Below are 22,593 nucleotides of genomic sequence, written 5' to 3'. Positions count from 1 at the left end.
GTCAGGGAGAAAACCACAGTAATCACTGTAACACAAACTTTGCCCTAACTAACATCAGGAAGAAGTGTGAGTTGAGCATGAGGAGAATGTATATGAACTCAACCAACTACAGAAGTTAAAGGGAAGCAAGGCTTGGCCCATGATGGTAACCTAGGAACTACATTTCCCACAATGCCCCGGGCCGTTCGCCGCGCCGGATTTCCGGCTCTTGGCCGCCTCTTCCTCCCCCACATCCCAGCATCCTCCTTGAGTGGTCGCCCTACCAGGAAGGAGCAAGGTCGGTAGGGAGAAGGCGACTCGGCAGCCGTTTCTTTCTCTGTTGCGGCCTCCTCTGCGGTCGTTGCGGAGCCTCGGCAGCGCCATGTTGGGGCCGAGTCTGCGCAGGTTCTCCACCTCCTTGGTTCGCAGGAGCCACTATGAGGAGGGCCCGGGGAAGGTAAATGCGGCCGGGGAACTGTCAAAGGGCGGGGAGGCCCGGCAGGCCGGGGCAGACGTGCCGACCCTCTGGCGGAGGCCTCGGCTCTGGGCGTAATGGCTCTCCGCCCCCGGAGGGGGAAGGGGAAAGGCCGAGGCCCCCGAGCAGCAAAGGCGGCGGGACCGAGGGCTCGGTGAGGTCCGGAACGGGCGCAAAGCTCCTGCCCTTTGAGCTTCAGTTGCCTTTTCTGAAAAACCAGGACTCGGACCGAACGACCTTCTGCGGCCCTCTCTCCTCTCAATGACCTCATTCAGGCGCCTGCGCCTCGTTTAAGAACGAGGACGCTGAGGTCCGGGGAGAAGTGACTTGACCAAGGTCACACGGCTTTTAGGTGGCAGGGCCAGGCATGAACTCCGGGTCTGTTGGATTTTACGCCACACCAGGGAAAACCTTAGGGGAGGGTAGCAAGCTGGAGAACAATAATCGTTTCCTCCCCATTTTTTTGCCGCTTATGGGAAAGTTGATTGCCTAGGAGACAGAAAGCAGTTGCAGAACAAGGCCCTAAACAACGTGGAGGCCCGTGGTGAAGGTCATTCGTGACAAAGTGACTAGAAAACGGGAGCCTGTAGTTAGAGCCCCAGTCACCTTCTTCTACCGTGTTATTTAAGTAAGGGTGTAGTGGAAAGATCACTGGATTTGGAACAAGAAGACCTGAGGTCAGTTTTTGACTGTGCCACCTATAACCTATGTGATCTTGGACAAGTAACTTATAAGTAGTTTGAGCTTTAGTTCCCTCATCTGTTAAATGAGTGATTGAAGTAGGCCCGGGAAGTCAGGCCTTTGAATGGGAGGTTTCTGTCCATTAAAAGCCTTTATCCACATTCCACATTGCCTTGTGTGAAATGAACGGCTTGGTAGCTAAGAGCAGTAAAAAGAGGCTAACTGATAAAAGAAGATAGTCATGGTCTGTGATGCAGCAAAGTCAACTTTTGCAAAATAGAATGTAGACCCTTTTATCTTTATTATTGTTCTGATTTCCTTTCCTTTTATGTGGTACATGTGATGAGCATCATACAGTATGAAAAACAATGATACTGTAAACGCTTTCTGATGTACCATATGCTTAATCTAATTCTTTAAGCTTTTATAAAGTGTTACCAGCACTGTTTACTCAGGATCCACTGTCCAGAGCAATGTTCTAGGCTCTGTGGTTGCATGCAAAAGAAACAAGAGTAGGTAGGCACATAGGACCTTAGTATAGACCAATGCAGATAACCTGAAAAGAACTCAGCTAAATGCCCTATTTTTAATAAACTAATGCTGTTCCCTTTGTAACTATTTTAAATGTCACACTATAGTAAAATTTATTTCCCTTTGCTCTTACTGTAATAACATTAAACTTTATAATAATGAAGTAATGATAACTGTCTTTGAAACTATGACGCTGCTTAAATCTAATGTCCCTTTGGCAAAGAACCTTGAAACTAAGTTGGAATTAGCTTAGGTAAAATCTAGTCTCCCCCCACACCTCTTATCCCTTGAAAGGAAAAAAACAAGTACCAGAATGCTTACTGCCTAGTAAATCCTTCTTCATTTCAATTTACTTAGATAATTCTTCCTTGAGATTGGAGAGGACACAATATACAGCTTTGTTTTCTTGCCTTGTTCTCTCACACCAAACTAAAACTCAGACTTATTGATAGTATTCTAGGTGAGTATCATCGCTGTTACACAGAGTAGTGCTTTATTGCCTGCCTTCAAGTTATAAGTAATTTTTTCTTTAGAAAAATCACCTTTTGAGTAAAGTTTACTGTACATAATGTAGTGCAGATATGATATAGTACTCCTGAGGGGATGTTGCATAAAGGAATGATCAAAGAGCGCTTCCATTTTCTTTCCCCAGTTCTTTTTTAAGGTCACAGAATACGAATCTTTCTGGTAGTTACTGACATTTTAGCAAATATCTGCCATGATTTATCATTATCCAGTATGTTGTTTGTTTTTTTTAATTCCTTTTTGATAGAGGTCATATAGTCTAAGGTTGTCCCCAACCCAAACTGTAATTCCTTCCTAATGGTCCTAACAGAATCAGCTTTTATTCAAATACCTCCAGACATGAAAACTCGCTTGTGCTTATTAAGTCAGCTATTCATTTTAGATGACAGTTCTAAGTGTGTAAGTTCTTATAATGAGCTGGAGTTTGTCTCCCTGTAATTTTCAGTGATTAGTGAGTAATACGTATATATCTATATGTAAATAAAACAATTCTTTTGCAGTTTAACATGATGTGAATAAGTTGGGATCTCTAATAATATAGTGTAGAAACTAGTAAATTTTTAAAAGGTTGGCTTAAGTTTAAGACCATACTCAAACCTAAAGTATCATAGTAGCGCTGATTTTTTTTCCAAGGTATTAGGAGACTCCCTGTTTTCTAGAGCTAAGGCACAGCAAGTAGTCTGTGCCCTGAGCTTGGCATAACAACAATCCTTTGTGCTCACACTGGATGATCTTAGCCACAGCAAAATTTCAGAATTGTTTGTGGTCAGAAGCCCTGCCATGAGTCAAACTTGTCACATTGTTGCTGTTGCCCTTCATTTTCGGGTCTGTAGCTCATTGTGTAGCTATAGGTGTAAGTATTGAGATCTCTCTACTCTAAACCAGGTCCCTCCCACTGGGAGCAGGAGTGGGAGGGGGCTCCAGCACTTGAGTCCTTGCTTGTAAGCCCTTTCCCTCACTTTGAAATTAAATTTGTTTGATTCCTGACTCTTAGGCTCTAACCTGATTTGTTTTGCTTTAGCTACCCAAAGGTTAGACACTGGTTCTGGTCTGGTTGACCAGCCAGCTTCTAGTCTTTTTTTTTTTTTTAATCCTCATTAAAATTTGATTTTGGTTCTAGAAATCTCTTGCTTTAAAAACTTATGTTGCCTACTACATGAAGTCATATGCCATAGTCTGATATTTAAATCTTTGACCATGACCTTTCTAGTCTTTACTATTACTGTTCCCATATAGAAAACCTTTGATTCTACCAAATATGTCTATTCTCTTAATGTACACTGGGCCTTCCTTAACTCCCTTGTTTGTCTAGGCTTGTCCAGGTTTGTCCAGTATATATGTCATATACTATGACAGTATATAATATTTTTGCAAATCTTTTCTCTAAATGTACGATATACGTTCCTAAAGGATAAAGATGACATCATCTTAAAATACATTTGCACATAGACACGCTCAAGGAAATATGCAGTAGGAGTTAATCTTCTTTCCCACCAATTCATTGATTACCATTTGGATTTTTCTTTCTTCTAAGAACCTGCCCTTTTCAATAGAAAACAAATGGCGGTTGCTGGCAATGATGATTGCATTCTTTGGATCTGGATTTGCTGCTCCTTTCTTTATAATAAGACATCAACTGCTTAAGAAATAAGATTCTCCTATACAGAAATCAGGTAACTGCATTTATTTGACCTTGTTAATAAGGGAATATTTCCACCTTTTCTCTTGCTTACTCTTTAAAGGAAGTTTTTCTTTAAAAATCTGTGATTTCATAAATGGAGTGATTCCCTCCACATTAATACCTATTTAAGACAGCTCTTTATAGTTATGCCCAGAAAATTGATCCCTCTCACCAGCTCAGTTCAACTCTTTGGATTTAGCTAGGCTTCTCAGAACTCTGACACATGTCCCATTTGTTATTGGTTCTTTCTAGTTTTCTCCCACAGTTTTAGATAACCTTCCTGTGAATCCTGTGAATCTATAATTATTATTATATTGGCTCTTTTGCTGCTAAACTTCTAGGAAAGGTTCAGTCTTTAACCTACATTTTCTGTCTCCATTTGCATGTGAGCCACTTCTCAGCTCTTTGCAGTATATCTTCCTGACCCTTTTGTTTTGCTAAAACTTCTTTCTCAGTCTAGTAGGGGTGCAGCAGGATGTAAGATGAAAAGTATTGCATTTGGAATCAGGACCTAGGTTCAAATCTTGGTTGTGCCACTTAATAACTATGTGAATTTAGACAATTCGGTCACTTAGTCCTCTCTGGTTCTTGGATTCCTCATCTGTGAAATGAAAGAATTGGACTAGATTACCTCTGAGATACCTTCCAGTTCTAGATCTGTGTTCCTATGACATGGAATTATGCACATCCATAGTAGATTATCATAAAATTATGGTAGAGGCTGTTCCTTTATCCCCTCCATTTTTTAATCAAAGGTAGTTTTTTTATTCTCTTTTAATTACTTTACCTGGGTTGGAAGGCCTTATGAAGCAGATGGCACCCAAGTTGAACCTTGAGAAGATTCTGAGAGAATGGAGTCATATCTAGACCTGAAGAACAGCTTGTTCTAATGCACAGTGATAAGAAATAGAATGTTGAGTCCTAGGAATAGCCGGTAGTCAGATTTTCTGGAATTTAGAGTGTGGAGAGTAGTAAGGCAAAAATGAAGCTAGACTGTGGGGCTGTGCTTTAAGTGCTGAATTGGAGAGTTTGTTTTGTTTTAGAAACAACAGGATGCTGCTGAAGACTTTTGAGCAGGAAAGTAGCATATGGTCACAGGAAGATTTGTTCTTTCTGAAGGATAAGTTGGAAAGGTGAGAAACTGCAAATAAGGAAGAACTCATTAGGAAGACAACTTCAGTAGTTCAAGCTAGAGGTGATAAGGACCTGAACTAAAAGTAGTTAATATGGTTCTTCAGTATGCTCAAACAAGACTGCCTTTCGGGAATTTAAGAAAAGCCCTCATGGTGGTAGTAGTGGTAAAATTTTATTTTAGTTGCAAATAATTCATTTGATCCTCACAACAACCCTGGCAGGTAGGTGTTATTAATATTATTTCTGTTTTACAGTGAGGCTGAGTGATTTTCCCCAGGGTCACACAGTCAGGAAGTATCTCTGACCAGAAACTTTGTGAGTGAAGGTCTTCATGACTCAGGTCCAGCACACTTACCCACTGCACCACCTATTTCAGTATATACTTATTTCTAATTAGAGGAGTTTCTCCCAGGAAGAGTCTTTGCAAGAAGCTTTAGTTAGCCCCAGGAGGACAGCAGGGTATGGAGGTAGGTACTGATCATCTTAGTGAATTGATACTCAAAAACTGGAAGGTACTCTCAGAGGTTATCTAAGTATATATCCCTCCAGTTAAGTAGTCCAGCCCCTGGAGTTGAATAGACATTAGGTGTATTGGTACATATGATGTGGCAATTCAGTATGAATGAAACCGTGATACCGTAAACGCTTTCTGATGTACCAGTCATAACTAAACGAACTTTATATAGACAATTCATTCTAAAAGCTAGGTATCTACGTTGTAATTTTTTTTTTACCTAATAGTTATAGTTACAGAGTTTGAAGCTTAAACAATAAAAATCCCATATTTCTGTGAAATGAACAGATATTTGCAAACATGGTTAATTGAAGTTATATGCTTTTTTCCTTCCCAGAGTTGAAGAACAACCACCACTTATAAAAGCAGTTTTGAAGAATGGAGTAAGCAAACTATTTACCATAGTAGATGTCTTTGTAAATAAATCTATTAAATGGATGTTTTGGAGTCATCTTTATTGAATATATTGGGTCGTATGTTCATTAATTTACCATTTTGGTGTCAGTTATATCTAAAATATTTTCTGCTTTAGATGGTATTCACTAGTTAAATAAGTGTTACTGGCAAGGTGAGTGACTTGGGGGCAAATTCAGTAACAGCATTATTTATGCAGTTAATAACTTTGGCTATCCTCTGGTCTCCTTTTTTTTACATGAATGAAGACACTGTCACATACATCTTTTCTACATTGCCTCTGAGCATATAATCAAATTCTATAGCAGCATTTCTACATATATGAACCACTGATAATCTATGCCAGGCGACTAGGATGTCAGAAAGTACTTAATGAGCAATTACTTGTTTTGATTATACTGTGTGTATGTGTTGCTCAGATACTAAAGTCTTCGTTTAAAAACCTTCAGTATCCACACTACCTTCTTGTTTTGCAGATGAGACAAAATTTCTGTTGCTTTGCCTGCTGATATCTCCACAACCTAATAATCTCATCCTTTTCAAATTAAACAACTACTACTACTCTTTCCTCTACTAACCTGTGTCTCAAGATAAACTTATCTTTTCACCATATCCCATGCACCAACCAGATACTATATTCATTTTTCTGATCCTTTGGTATTTTTTCTCCAACTGAAACCAGTCAGCAAGTAATTATTTAAGCTCCTTCTATGCATTGTGATAGGTACTGTGGTTTCACAGTCTTTGAGTCCCCGTACCTTTTAAGGAGCTTGCATTCCATCGGGAGGAAGACAGTGAATCCATTTGTAAGTTTGTGCAAAAAATGTACAAAGTGTAAAATAGTTTAGGGGAGGGAATCAGAAAAGACCTCAAGGTGAAGTTTGAGTTGAAACTTAAAGGGATCAAGTGGAGATGAGCATGCATTCTGCATGTGAAAAGATACAGAGGGGATATGAAAAATGGGTGTTAATTCAGCATAAAGTAGAGTAACTAACTATAAGGCAACCTGTTGGAATCAGCCTGTAAAGGATTGGATAGAGGAGTTTGTATTAAACCAGAGATAATAAAGATTTGCTGGAGTTTAATGAACAGTGGAGTAGCTTGGCCGGCCAGAACCAGAACCATACTTTAGGAAAATCACTTTGGAATGTCTTCCCTTCTCTTAACCTGTCTGAAACCTGTATAGCATAAAAAGAAATTCTTGGGTTGGCATGGAGAATGAAACCTCTATACATTCCTAGAAACATGCTAACTATAATGCTTTAGATGGCTTTTTAAAGTACAAATCTCCAACATTTATATAGCTCTTCAGTTTACAAAGTGCTTCCTTCAAAACTAGCCTGAGTAGTTGTACAAGAAAACAAGTTGAGTGATTTGTCTACAATTAAACATCTGATTAGCAGTTGTCAGAATTAGGATGGGAGCAAATCTGATTAGTCAGGGCTGCATATCCTGATTAGCTTCTAGGACCTAGGGCTATTTAGTTTTTTTCTTCTTTTAAAATGTATGCCCCTCAATGCATGATTTTTTCCACAAGTTAACCTCTGTCTTGAAGTTCCTAAAACATCCTCATTAATGAACAGTCTTCAGTATTAAACCACTGTCTTGACACCTTTTTACATTACTATCTTACAGATATTTCAGTTATAACTATAACATAGAACAAGATTAATCCATTAAAGCTAACTTCTTTAATATTTATGATACTCTACGTGTATCATGTCTGTATATTTGCAAAAAGATTGTATATAATACAGGTTTGGGTATTGGGTTTAAATGTACATGTTCTTAGTTTATTCTTTATGATGGTATTCCTATTGTACCCCTAAAAATTGCTGTATGGACAATTAAAATGACACGAGCTGCCAAGTTGTGTAAGAGAACACATACTGAAATTTATATTTGCAAAAACAAGCCTCTTTTATATCAAAAACCTTTAAGAAAATAGAGCTGATTGATTTTTGTTTCATGGAAGTTTTATTTTTTAAAATTCAGTAGTTATAAATGTGATCTGTTGAAAATGACCTTCCTACACAGTTGTTAAAAATCTGTATGTATTGTATATACTCATTCTACTGGAAGGTCCAACCATTCTGGTGTGGTTTGTTGGCAAAGAGTGTTTCACCATTTCAATGAAACATTGTATGTTTTAAATGTTGAAAATGGCTCCTCTTATAACTATGGAAATTGGCAAGTATCATAGCCCTGGACCTGAAAACAAGCAATCATGCTAATACATGTTAAAAATACAACCTGGGGGCAGCTAGCTGGCTAAGTGGATAGAGGACCAGCCCTGAAGTCAGAAGGACCTGAGTTCAAATGCGCCCTCAGACACATAACACTAGCTGCGTGACTCCGGGCAAGTCACTTAACCCCAATTGCCTCGCAAAAAAAGAACCAAAACAAAAAATACATCTTAACAATTGCACTGCAGTTGTTTCACTTGTTTGATATCTTAATAGGTAGCATCGCTGTGACAATAGTCTGTGGGGAAGAACCTGTGCATGTTTTTAAGAGACGCTGAATTTCAGGAACACCAACCTATTAGGTCTACTTTAGAGCAAAGAGGAACTGTTCTGCTTCAGATCAACCTCCCCACCCCCTTCCAAAAGAAAATCATTCCCTTTTTTAAACTTTTTTTTGTTTTCTCTTTGGTATTGCTATATGCTATTTCATAGAATTGGAAGGTACATATAATCTTCAAGCTGGAAGGGACCTCAGAGGCAAGTATCCCGCGGTGCAGGGGAAAGAATTTTGCAATAAGAGACCTGAGTCAAATCCTAAGTCACATATTACTCATGTGACCTGGAGGAAGGCTCTTAACATCTCTGGACCTCAGTTATCACAACTATAAAATGAGGAGGTTGGACTCAACAAACAAGGTTGTCTTCCAACTAAATCTATGACCCTGTAAGGTCATCTAGTTTAGCCAATAACACATGACCAGGAATTACCTATACTTTACACACAAGGCATGTAAGTGCCTATCCTGGAGTTTGTCATCACATAGCCTTCCAATCCTTTCTAATGTTAAGATAAACACTTAATTTAGACTCACAGAGATCCTTATAATTATGGAGAAAATAAATTAAGCCATTCGAAGCGCCTATCAGAAGAATTGCAGAGGGAAAATAAATCTTCGTATTTTCCATTTTTGATATGGAAATAAGTGCGCTTATCATTTGCAAGCGTATTGTTTACATGTCAATTAAATTCACACTGCCTAATTATACTACTGTTAAGGGCTGGAAAATTATAGCTATGCTGAGCTTCTGATACTCATTCACAGATGTCAAGCTAAATTACAGGTGAGGGAAAAAACCATCTCACATAATCAAGCCACAGTTGTATACACAATCCATAAAACAAATACAGGTATTTTTTTTTTGTGTTTTATTTTTGCATTCTCCACTTGGGAGATATTTAATTTGAGAGAAAGAGTTATTTTCATTGAAAACAATTGCTCTTTTGTACAAGTGTAAGAATTTTATTTTTTTTAATTACTTCTAATATTCTTTTTAGATTTTGAGTTTTAGATTCTCTCACTCCATCCCTCCCCTACCCACTGAGAAGTTAAACAATACATAAATTATAACTGTGAAATCACACAATACATTTCCATATTAGCTCTATTGCCAAGAAAATGGAAAAAAATAACCAAGAAAATTATACTTTGATTTGTAGTCAGAGTTCATCACCTCTCTGTGGAGGTGGATAGCATTTTTTCATCATAAGCCCTTTTGGATCACTATTGATCAGAGTACCCAAGTCTTTGACAGTTGGTCAGCATTACAACATTGCTGGTTCTCATTTAATTTTGCATCAGGTCATATAGGTCTTGCCATGCTTTTTTTTTTTTTTGAAATTACCTCCCTCCAAATTTTTATAGCTCAGTACTGCATCACAATCATACCATGACTTGTTCAGCCATTCCCTAATTATTGAGCATCCCCTCAATTTCCAATTCGTTGCCACCACAAAAAGCTGCTATAGATATTTTTGTACATATAGGTCCTTTTCCCTTTTTTTTTTTAAATCTCTTTGGGATACACACCTAATAGTAGTATTGCTTGATCAAAGGGTATGCACCCTTTTATAGCCCTTTGGGCATAGTTCCGAAGCATAGTCCAGAATGGTTGGACCAGTTCACATATTCTACCAACAGTTCATTAATGTACCTATTTTCCTTCATCCCTTCTTCTAGCATTTGTGATTTCTGATAGGTATGAGGTGGTACCCAGAGTTGTTTTAATTTGTATTTTTTTAATCAATAATGATTTAGAACATTTTTTCATACAACCATAGATAGCTTTGGCTTCTGGAAACTGCCTGTTCATATCCTTTGGGCATTTATCAATTGAGGAATGGCTGGCTCTTATTAATTATAAATTTGACTCAGTTCTCTGTATGTTTGAGAAATGAGTCCTTTATCAGAGAAACTTGCTCTATTTTGTTTTTTATATTACTTCATTGTCTATGGTGCTTTTAAGCAAACAGTTTCTCTGATTATCTCTTTCAATTAGGTCAATTTTTATTTTCACTTTGTCTGAGATCATTATAGCCACTCCTGCCTTCTTTACTTCAGCTGAAGCATAATGTACTCTTCAGCTCTTCATTTCAACTCTGTGTGTCTTTCTGTCCAAATTGTGTGTCTTTTAAACGATATAGTAAATTCTGTTCTCCAATGCGTTCTGCTATCTACTTCTGTTCATCCCATTCACATTCAGTTATAACTAACTACATTTCCCTCCATCCCATTTTGCACTGTTTATCCTTCTCTTTTTATCCTGTCACTCTTCAAAAGTCTATTTTGCTTCTAACCATTGCCTCCCCCATCTTCCCTCTCCTTTGTTATCCTTCCCACTCACCTCCCCCAATCACCTTCCCCACTATCTGTTATTCCCTTCCCTTTTTATCTCCCTATTGGGTAAGATAGATTTATATACCCAGCTGAGTGACTACAAGTATTCTTCCCTCTTTGAGCCAATTTCTATGAGAATGAAGTTCAACCGTTACATACTACGCCCCTTCCCATTTTCCCCACCACTATAAAAGCTATTCTTTGCATGCCTCCTTTATGTAAGAAAATTCATCCCATTCTATATGTCCCTTCTGCCTTCTCCCAATGCATCTGTCCTCACCCTTACATTCTTTATTTGGAGATTATCCCGACATAATTGACTCACACCCATGTCTCTGTCTATGTAGACTCCTAATTGCCTTAATAATGATAATGTATTTGGGAGTAACATGAATCATCTTTGTATGATAGGAATGTAAACAGTTTAACTTTATTGAGTCCTTTATGATTAATCTTTCATTTTTATGTTTTCATGCTTTTTCTTGAGTTTTCTATTTAAATGTCAGATTTTCTATTTAGTTTTTTTTTTCCCATCAGGAATACTTGGAAGTCTTCTATTTCATTAAATATCCAATTTTCCCCCAAAGGATTATACTCAGTTTTTCTGGGTAGGTGAGTCTTGGTTATAACCCTCACTCTTTTACCATCCAGAATTCATATTCCAAGCCCTCTGCTCTTTTAATGTGGAAGCTGCTAAATCTTGTGTGATCTTGACTGTGCTCCCACAATATATTAATTTTTTTCTTTCTGGTTACTTGCAATATTTTCTCCTTGAGTTGGCAGCTCTGGAATTTGGCTATAATATTCCCAGGGTGTTTTCCAAGAATTTCTTTCAAAAGATAATTAGTGGATTTTTTCCATTTCTATTTTACCTTCTGGTTCTAGGATATTAAGGCAGTTTTCTTTGATAATTTCTTGAAATATGATGTTTAAGCCCTTTTTTTTTTGATCATGGCTTTTGGGGAGTCCAATAATTCTTAAATTGTCTCTCTAAAATCTAGTTTCTAGGTCAGTTGTTTTTCTGATGTTATATTTCACATTTTCTTCTATTTTTAAAATTCTTTTAACTTTATTTTATTATTTCTTGAAATCTCATAGAGTCATTAGCTTATACTTGCACAATTCTAATTTTCAAGGAAATATTTTCTTCAAAAAGATTTTGTGGGTCAGCTAGGTGGCGCAGTGGATAGAGCACCGGCCCTGAAGTCAGAAGGACCTGAGTTCAAATCCGGCCTCAGACCAAACACTTGACACTTACTAGCTATGTGACCCTGGGCAAGTCATTTAACCCCAACTGCCTATGAATGAATGAATGAAGGAAGGAAGGAAGGAATGAAGGATTAAAAAAGATTTTGTATCTCTTTTTCCATTTGGTCAATTCTGCTTTTTAAGGAGTTCTTTTCTTCAGTGAATTTTTGTGCCTCATTTACCATTAGGCCAATTCTGTTTTATAAGGTAATATTTATCTTCAGTATTTTTTTGTGCCTCTTTTGAAAAACCTGTTAATTCTCTTTTCCTAATTTTCTTACATTACTCTCATTTCTTTTCCCAATTTTCTCTCTACCACACTTAGCTCTTTTTAAAAGAAAATAAAACTTCCAGGAATTCTTGCAGCCCTTGGGTCTAATTAACATTTCTTTTTTTGAGGATTTGCATGTAGCTGTTTTAATATTGAATATTGTTTTAATATTAGTATTTAATATTGTCTTTTAAGTTTACGTCTTGGTCTTCCCTGCCTTTTACAAATAGCTTTCTACAGTCAAGTTCTTTTGTTGTTTGCTTATTTTCCTGGTCTACTTCTTCACTTTGAACTTTAGGTTAAAGTTGGGCTCTGCTTCCTTGGGAGTGGGGAGGCGCTGTGGCAAGCTTTAGGCTTTTTCCTGCTTCTTTTTTCAGAGTTAGTTCTGGAAATGTACAAGTTTTTGATGTTTCCAAGATGGTATGAACCTGGGAGAAGTATGGTCACTGTTTTCCAGGTCTGTGCTCTGGTCTTTTCCTAGAAGGGCCCCTGCCCCGTTGCAGCTGCAAGTGCTAGCACTCTTGGAACTATGACTATGGCCCCTGCTCCCTTGTACTCAATCACAAATGCTCCTCTCCACCTTGGAACTGCAACCCAGAACTGCTTATGGGCAATAGAGTTACCAATCAGCCCCAGCTACACCCAGTGCCAGAGAAGAGTTCCCTGTAATCTCTTTCTGATCAGTTGTCTGACCCACTTACTGTCTCTTGACTGACAGCTCTTGAAGTTGCTGCTGCTGCTACTACTGCTGTGGCTACCTCCAACACCCACCGCTGGTGTTCTAGGCCATCATCCATCCTAGTGTCACAGACATCTTCCGCAGACCACCTAAGTGGTCTTGGGCTGGGAAAATGGCTCTTCCTAATCTTTTCTTGGTTCTGTTGCTTCAAAATTTGATTTGAGGTATTATTTTAAATTGTTTACTGGGGATTATTGGGACAATTGAGCTGAGTCCCAGCCTATCTTCTGCCATCTTGGCTCTACCAACTGTAAGCATTTTAAAGGAAAGTCCCTAATGACTTTTAAGTTGATAAACTAAATTCAATAAGAAAAGCTAGAGCAATGGGGAAAAAGTTCATATCACATTTTCCATGGCTCTTTTGATCCTTCTGTTTACACTGATAGGAATCTTAGCCACTGAAAACAATAGAACTTTTTTTTTCAGTTCTCAAAACCTCAGATTCTCAAGAGAATCACAGATCCCCAAAGACACCTAGATTAGAAGACTTTGCAGCTAATAATTTAGATCTCCTTTTAATCCCACTTAATGAAGTAATAAATCAGAGTTAGTTCTGGAAATGTACCCAGATTTGGATGTTTGTTTTAGTATTTTATAGGTAGACTTATGGTTGATCCTGGCTCCAAAAATATCAAATCCACTTTAGAGTAGACAGTGTATGCAGGATGTCAGTAAAGTAACTGCTGAAATTTCCCATCAGTAAATCAATTAATCAATAAGCATGTATTAAGAGTTTATTATGTGGCAGCCCAAGTACTAAGCCATGGAATAAAATGATGGTGACCATGTAACATCTGCTGTAACAAGAGCGCCAGGATAAAATACAATAATCACTTTCTGAATCCAATGGTAAACTGACAGTAGGGTAGTCACTTTAAGGCACCAGTACCTCACTTTCACCAAACTTCAAGTTTTGTTTGCTTTATCATTATCATTTATCAGTAAATAAAACTTTCTTCTGTAATATTATAAATTACGTGGTTTGTGGTGGGTAGAGAATCTCTACTACAGGGTTATTTATGTGTCTTTACTGTCTTAATCTCTGTGTGTGTGTGTGTGTGTGTGTGTGAGATAGGGGAAAGGGAACTGGGCATAGAGGAAAGAAACTCAGCCAGGAGGATGCACTTGTAATGAATATAAGCAAGACATTCAAATTCTGTGCTTGGTAGTTTAGTAATTTGTATCCTCACTAAGCATTCGTAACTGCTTGTTTATATTTGCAGAGGTCTCTGGAAAGAAAAGTGAGCACTAGTAGGAATTCTATCTTAGTTCTTGGAATCCTAAGTAATCACTAGGACCAGGCAGCCATCCTGAGGCTCAAATAAGACAATACATAGAAAGCACTTTGCAGGCCTTCTGGTGCTAAAAACACATCAGTTCTTTATGTTATTATACTTTTCCTGTGGATGCTGCTTGAGAGATCCATACTTCAGAAGGAACTTCTACTTCATTTATATTGGCTTGTTTTGAGTGTTTATATTTTTAAGGTCTTTCTGATGTTTGCAACTCTCACACAATCACATGTAAATTTTTGGCAATTTCTAATGTTTTATCTTTAATATGAAATTCAGAATATAAATCAGAAGACAGTCTTTTTCTATCAAGAACACACACATGCAGTAGGACAGTATAGAGGGATCACTTTTCTGGTATGGATATCCCCATTTGCAAGCATGGAATTTACCAAGTTACAGAAGAAAATTTTGTTTGAAAATAAAAAAGCAAGGAAAACAAAACTGAAAGTTATGTATGGTAATTATTCATCCCCAAGAGCTAAGTAAATCCCTACCATCATTTAGTATTGTAAAATGGGAAGGTTTCTCTTTTGCCATATGAAAAGTCTTAGATAGGCAAATCACTTAGAAATGGGGAGGGGAGAAAGATCTTACTATCACCTGAGTAATAAGTTTGATTGGAGGTGAAGGGGAAGGGAGATTTGCCTCTGTGGGATTATCTATTATTTTGAAAAGATTTTTGGCTCTTTTTTTCCCCCAAGAACTAGATCAAATTACCAAGTATTTCTGTTTTGCGTTAAATGGATTAATTTTGTGTTCTGTCTAGGAAATGCAGTTTTTCAGTCTATGTACTTCATTAACAATTTTATCTTTTTTCAAAATCCTTTTTGATGCAGCTTTATTTGAGTGGCTTATGGGATATTCAATTTAATGAATACTAAAGGCCTTAACTTTAAAAGTATTTTTCAAAGTTGTTAAGAAGGTATTACTTATGCTTTTATTAAATTAAATTATATATCCCTCATGCAATTAATCATCAAGTGCCTGTCAATTCATTTTCTTTAATATGTCTTTCACATCCATCCTGTCTTCTCAACTCCTACTATAATTATTGTTATTCAGGCCTTTCTATTTTTTGAGCCTCGATTTTTAATTTATAACAGCCTCTTTTATTCTTTTTTTTCGTTGAGCATTTATGATCATAGTTGACCTGTGGCCAAGTGGGGTACCGTAGTGGCATAGGGGGTTCCTTGCACAGATCTGAGTTCATCCTATGGCAGGTCTGACCCCGAGTCGGGGTCTTTCCCATTCCCTACTCAGAGTAGAACTACAAGGAAATCTCTAAGACCAAACTTAGGTATAAATCATGGCTAGGGTCTCCACTAAAGGAATTGACAGGGTCTCTTCTGGAAAAGATACTTGTACAATGTGGACATCAGGTAAAGTACAATTTTTCATTTTCCCTAACATAGGAAATTGCTTGAAACAGGAAACAACTCAAAAAAATACAGAAAGGAAAAAAAACAAAAACAAAAACCAGATATATTATTTATATGGTTCCCAAAGGTCATGTCAACTTTATAGAATACCAAACAACTGCTTCACATTCAGTCTCCAACCTGCAAAGAAAAATTCAGAGGGTCCAAATTTCCTGAAAAGCCCAAACATAGTTTGGTAAATCTTTAGACCTTATTATGGGGTGATGGGACCTGGACCCAGAATTTTTCCATGCATTTCAGCAACCCAGTCCCTGAAATTTCCCACACAACTCAGTCCCTGGCCTCTTGAGGAGGCATCTGGCCCATCCAGCCTGCCTATATACTATGTAGTCCTTTTAGTTGTCCTTTGACTGTAGCTCTCAGACCCACCCCATATCACTGAATTCCTTTCACTGTCACACCTGGGCCACCCCAGGCTGCTTCCCACTCACTCCTTAATCCCATCCAGATCTTCTTACGGTCCTCTTTTTTTTTTTGTTTGTTTTGGGTTTTTTTTTTTTGTTTTAATATAGCTATCAGTCTTAGCTTCATGAAAGCTCAGATTCACTCAGAATCTAGCCCGCCCTATTGGATTTACAATAAACCTCACTGCTTTGACTGAAAGACTTGAGTGCTCAAATTTTTTCTAGGAAGACTCTCTCTGTGCCCTTACATTTTGGGGTTCCCAGAATCACAAACTACATCACTTCTACTGCATATTCTTTCTGGTTGAAACACTCTACTTTTCCAAGAAATACTGCTGCTTTAGATTTTTTTTTTCCTGGGCAGCTGGATTGTGCCAATGTCCATTTGTCAATATCTTGCTCATTGGTCTATATTCAAGCAAGAAAAAAAATAAAGCAGAAGGAATCAGACAAGGACTCAGGCTCACTTAGGCAAGCACGTACTTTGTTCCTGTCATGTTGCTGCAAGGAAGGGGGAGGATCTTTCCCTTCCCACTTTTTAAAAGCCATGGGAAAGAAAGCAATTGAATGTGTCTCAAAAGAGGTAGGATACAAATAAAGTCATTTCAACCTCTCTCATAGAACACCAGACAGAGGATGTTCCTTCTGACTTAGACCTTATTAATAAACTCTATCCAATATTTTCTCATGGAAAAAATTGGATAGAGTACCAGCTGTATCTATTTTTGAAGATCATTTATATATCTTAGGGATTATTTATTGTTTAAATACTTAATAGAATTTTCCTCGAATTCATCTGATATTGTGTATTTTTTAATGTGGCAATTTATTAATGCTTTTGAATATTTTTTCTCTGATGTGGATTTATTTAGATTATTTCTTGTTATGCAGATTGAGATATTATATTTTATAGGTATTCATAATTTTTATATCCACTCTTATTGATATATAATTTCATATAATAGTCTCTGGTAATTTTCTGTATTTCTTTGCCATTTCTTTTGATTTTCCTTTTCCCTTATTTGTTTTGATAATATGATTTTCCACTGTCTTCATAAAGATTAAATTAGCTAATGGTTTATCAATCTTATTAACCTTTTCTGAAAGTTTTTATTTTATTAATGTGATTTTTTTGGCTTTTTACTGTTCACTTCTTTGAGTTTTGATCATCTCATTTTGTATTGATTGGGGGGTATATTAATTTGTTTATTTTCAAGATTCATAAATTTTAATTTCAAATTATTACATTTAATTTTTTTGTAAATATAATTTTGGAAATGAAAATGTGCTTCTGAAAATTGTTTTGGCTATATTCCATAAGTTTTAAATTGTTGTATTATTGTTGTCTTTAATGTAATTTTTTTTATAATTTGACATCAATTCTAGTGTGAAATTTCTGCTTTTCTGAATTTTTGTAAATGTGTCATGATGAATTGCCAACTAATTTGTATAATTACTAATCAATTTATTGTGACCCAGATAAAAGTGGGAAAAGAATCTCCTCCAGCTAGCCACCCTTGCTCTCCACCAGAATTCATTGTGCCTTGTTTGTTCATGGGTAGAGGCAGCTATGGCTAATACACAGAATCAGTCCTGGGGCTTCCAGTTTATGAATAAGAGAATGGGACCTCTGTTTTTCTGTCATTCAGTCATATCTGAGTCTTTATGACCCCATGGACCATAGCATGCCAAGTCTTTCCTTCACTATCTCCCAAAGTCTGTCCAAGCTCATGTACGTTACTTTTATGACCTATCCTCTGCTGTCCCCTTTTCCTTTTGCCTTCAGTCTTTCCCAACATCAGGGTCTTTTTCAATGAGTCTTCTCTTCTCCTTATGTGGCCAAAGTATTTAAGCTTCAGCTTTAGTATTTGTCCATCTAATGAATAGTCTGAATTAATTTCTTTAAATATTGACTGATTCGATCTCCTTACTGCTTAAGGGATTCTTTAAAGTGTTCTTCAGACCACAATTCAAAAACGTCAAATCCGTGGCTCTCAGATTTCCTTATAATCCAACTATCACTACTATACATGACTACTGGAAAAAACATAGCTTTGACTATATAGAGTTTATAGACCATTGTTGGCAGGGTAATGTCTCTGCTTTTTAATATGCTATTCAGATTTGCCATAGCTTTCCTTCCAAGGAAAAAGTATCTTTTAATTTCATAGCTTATAGTCACTGTCTGCAGTGATCTTTGAGCCCAAGAATATAAAATCTGACACTGCTTCCATATCTTCTTCCTCTGTTTGCCAGATGAGACCAGTTGCCATGATCTTAATTTTTTTAAATTTTTTATTTGTAATGTTTTGCTTCAAGCTGGTTTTTATACTCTCTAACCCTCATCAAGAGCCTTCTTAATTCTGCTTTACTTTTTGTCATCAGAGTGGTTTTATCTACATATCTAAGATTGTTGATATTTCTCCAGGAAACCTTAATTCTAGCTTTTTATTCATCCAACCTGGCATTTTTCATGATGTACTCTGCATATAAGTTAAATAAGTTGACAATATACAACCTTGTCGTACTCTTTTCCTAATCTTGAACCAATCAATTGTTTCATGTTTGGTTCTAACTCTTGCTTCTGGACCCTTCTTCTGAACTCTTCAGGAGATAAGTAATATGATCTGGTACTCCCATCTTTTTGAAGACTTGCCACATTTTTTGTGATCCACAGTCAAAGGCTTTATAGTGCAGTAAATGAAGCAGAAGCAGATGTTCTTTCTTTGTTTCTGAAACCACTTTGCTTTCTCTACAATCCAGAGAATGTTGACAATTTGGTCTCTAGTTTCTCTGCCTCTTCAAAAACCAGCCTGCACTTCTGGTCCCTTGGATTGAATGGGCACAGGCACACTTAATTTTTTGGATACTCACTGATTTATGACAACAAGCCAGGAGTAATGCTTCAATCACACTTCAATAAGGCACAGAGAGTATAGAGGCAGGTGGGGTAGGATACAGAGGTAAAGGGCATGGAGAATGGGGATAGGGTGGGAGAGGTAGTTAATCAGCAATGGGGAAGAGAATGGGGAGGGGGAGGGCACAGACAGTCATGGAACCAAAGATCAGAGTTGGGAGAACAAAAATAATTAAATTCCCTAATATTTCCATTCAGTTCTCTTCATATAGCAATAAATCCAATGTTTGCACAATTGTATTAAAGTCTGTAACCTTTTCATGTTTATTTTTTATTTTTTTTGGTTTGACCTATATTCAGTCAGTGGAGTATTGAATTCTCCTACTATTAATATTTTTCTGTTCAAATAATTTTTGGAATTCATTTAACTTTTTAAAAAAAGTTACTATTTCCATTTCTTGTTGAAATCAAATCAACATTGCCATTGCCTCTAAAAAGACTATGTCAGTGGGCTGCCCCGTTGTTTTACTCATATTAATTGTGACTCCCCAAACCAAGAAATCTTCCTGTGGCCACCACTCCTCTACATTCAATTAATGATTCAATTCTTCTTAACAACATTATTGAGTACCTACCCTGTGCCAGGCACTGTGATAGGCATAGGGGATAAAAATAAGAAAAAGAAAGTCCCTGCCCTCAGTGCCCTTAGAATGTAATGGGGGAATACAACATGTAAAACTAAGCTGGGAGTTCAAACCAAGCAGAGCTGCAGCTGGAAAGTGGAGAGTTAGCTGGACAGTACAGTTTCAGCCTTCCATAATGGAAAGCTTTGGGAGTAATTTAGTATAATTATATTGTATTGTACTGTGTTGTGCCTTACTCCCATCTATTCCCAAGGTTAGTTGTGATCTTTAATTTCCATTTGAGGGAGCCTGACTCTTTATTTTCCTCCAACAGTATCCTAAAGGTTTTTGTTAATCATGTCAAAGACATTGTCACTTTGATGTTCCCCCATGATGAAGCCAGTGGGAAGGTGTTTAATCATACCAACACTCCTGTAATTCTGAGTCTTCTTCCCAAACTTACCTCTTTTCCTTTTGAGACCATTATAACTCATGCTGTTGCTATAATAATGTATAATATTTATGTTGAAATCCTAATTATTCAAAATGTTAAAGCTCCCTGGGCTTTATCTTATTGAAACTCATGGTGAATTTTCATATCAAAGGACTTATCTAGGTCTGACCTTGTGTACCAGGGAGTCATCCTGGCATCATGAATAGAGTGCTAAACTTAAAGTGAGGAAGATCTGAGCTAAAATCCTGCCTGTGTGTTGATGGACAAATCCTTTCTCAGACTCAATTTCCTCATCTACAAAACGGGAATAATAATGCTTGTAGTACCTACTTTATTGCATTTTTGTGGGGCTGAAAATAGATAATGTATATATATTTATCAATTTTAAATCTCTAATAATAGTTAGCATTTATATGGCATTTTCAGGTTTGCAAAATTCCTTACAAATAGTATCTCATTTTATCTTCACAACAATCCTGGGAAATAGATGCTATTTTTATCCCATTTTTCAATGAAGAAACTGAGGTAGGTAGAAGTTGTGACTTCTCTAGTGTTGAACAAGTGACTGAGGCTGGATTTGAACTCAAGTATTCCTGATGTTATACTCTGCATCACCTAGCTGCTTAAATATACACTCCACTTAATTATCAGTTATTATTACCTGTTGAAGTTATAGTTCTGTGTTGATTTATCAATATCAAAAGTTCTAGAGAGCCTGCCTTTCAACTTCAGGATATCTTGGAACAATTCTGGAGAATTAAATGTACATTATTTTGCCTTCAAATATTATGGTTAATTTAGCTGGGTAGTAAATATTGGGATGAAGCCCAATTTTCCTGGCTTTTCAATATATCATGCTCCAAGTTGTTTCTTCTTTCTCATATTGGATGAATTGGATTAATAATGTCTGTGATTTGAATTTGGTATTTCTTCTTAAATGATGCTGTTCCTAGCTGGCTATAATATCAGCCCTTTGTTAATGTAACTGTGGACTTAGATGGCAATGTTTCTGAGTGAGGGGAATATGACATCTGTCCCTCTTGGCATACAATAGATTCTTTCAATCTTGTAGTTTGCCCCTTTGTCTCAATAATTCTGAAAAAATGTTTTTGTGCTGAAAAATAGGGTCAGATTTTTGTCCCTCTTATTCTGGGGAGAAGCCCAATGGCCCAAATCATTTCCCTCTGCTTTTCTCCTCTATTTCCATCTTCTTTGGTTGTCAAGTCCCTGTCTTGTTCTACTGCTTCTGCCTTTTTTTTTTATTCCAGCAGAAGAGTTATACTTCTCATTGATTCTGTAATTGTATTCAATTTTTTTTAACAGAGCTCTCTGTATTGTTTTGTTATAATTTTGATTGTTCCTTTCCCCTGTAGTAATGGATTACTCTTTATCAATGTTAGATCTGTCTTTACTAACATCACTTCCTACTGTATTTCACTTAGAGTATCTAACATCTAATTTTGTTTCCATACTGCTGTGAGTGTCAATTCATTATTATTTTTCCCTTTCTCATCTCTTCGCTTTGGATTCTTTTAATCCATACTATTTACTTATCATTGTAAAAGGTTATATTTATTTTTTCTGCTTGCTCACTTATTGACTGTTCCTTTTTTTTTTGGGGGGGTGAACCCTTAAATTTTGAGACTCTTTGTACTTCCCCTGCCTATGCCCTTCTCTTTTTAATTATTGAGCACTTTCATCTCTAGGCACCTTATGTATGCCAGCCAATGTGCTAAGCACTGAGGATACAGAGAAAAGCAAAAACACAGTCCCAAACCTCAAGGAGCTCACATTCTAATGGGAGAGACAACAATTCAAAAATGACATACAAACAAGACATATACTGTATAAATGGGCAGTGATTTAAAAGGGAAGAGATTACCAGTGGGAAGGACTGACAAAAGCTTTTGCAAAAGGTGTGATTTGAACTGTCTTTTTTATTTTATTTATTTTATTCTAAACTTAAGAAATAAAACAAGCATTTCTATAACAGTAAGAAAAGATAGAAAGAAAAAATGGAAAGAAAAAAGAAGAAAAAAAGATGATGGCACACGAAACTGCCAACCTATTATGTATAATTTGCTCTTCCTTTTAAATATATAATAAAGTTATCATGTGACTTTTTTCCCTTTTTTTCCTTCCTTCCTACCCTAGAGATGGCTACCATTAGACACAAACATGTGTGTGTGTATCTTTGTACTATTCTACACATACTTCTGTTTATCAGTTCTTTCTTCAGATGTAGATAGCATCTTCCTTCACATGTCCTTTGTGGTTAATTTGGATATTCATAATAGCCAAAATGACTTAGTCACTCAAAGTTGTTCTAAAAACAATATTATTGTTACTGTATACAATGTTTTCTTGGTTTTGATAATTTTGCTCTTTGTTATTCCATGCAAATCTATCCATGTTTTTCTTACAAGTTACAGTAGCAAATAAATATAGTAACCTTGTACTTGATAAGT

At 36.8% G+C, this 22,593-nt stretch overlaps 1 protein-coding gene and 2 non-coding genes across 3 annotated transcripts; all 3 read left to right on the top strand.

Moving 5' to 3' along the window:
- The first annotated feature begins 232 nt into the window (after positions 1–232).
- Positions 233–5,958, top strand: COX7C (cytochrome c oxidase subunit 7C). The gene is made up of 3 exons (XM_021008022.2): positions 233–436; positions 3,726–3,864; positions 5,858–5,958. The coding sequence occupies exons 1-2, from the start codon at positions 362–364 to the stop codon at positions 3,840–3,842; spliced, it is 192 nt and encodes a 63-aa protein (XP_020863681.1). The 5' UTR covers positions 233–361; the 3' UTR covers positions 3,843–3,864; positions 5,858–5,958.
- Positions 1,469–1,530, top strand: LOC144457319 (small nucleolar RNA Z39). Its single transcript, XR_013486631.1, has one exon. It is a non-coding gene; the product is annotated as a small nucleolar RNA Z39 (small nucleolar RNA).
- On the top strand, positions 5,601–5,663 carry LOC144457318 (small nucleolar RNA Z39). Its single transcript, XR_013486630.1, has one exon. It is a non-coding gene; the product is annotated as a small nucleolar RNA Z39 (small nucleolar RNA).
- Positions 5,959–22,593: the final 16,635 nt, after the last annotated feature.

This window comes from Phascolarctos cinereus, unplaced genomic scaffold (genome assembly GCF_003287225.1).
Source record: "Phascolarctos cinereus isolate Bilbo 61053 unplaced genomic scaffold, phaCin_HiC Scaffold_4;HRSCAF=312, whole genome shotgun sequence".
NCBI classification, from domain to species: Eukaryota; Metazoa; Chordata; class Mammalia; order Diprotodontia; family Phascolarctidae; genus Phascolarctos; species Phascolarctos cinereus.
This window is presented reverse-complemented; position numbering and strand designations above follow the sequence as displayed.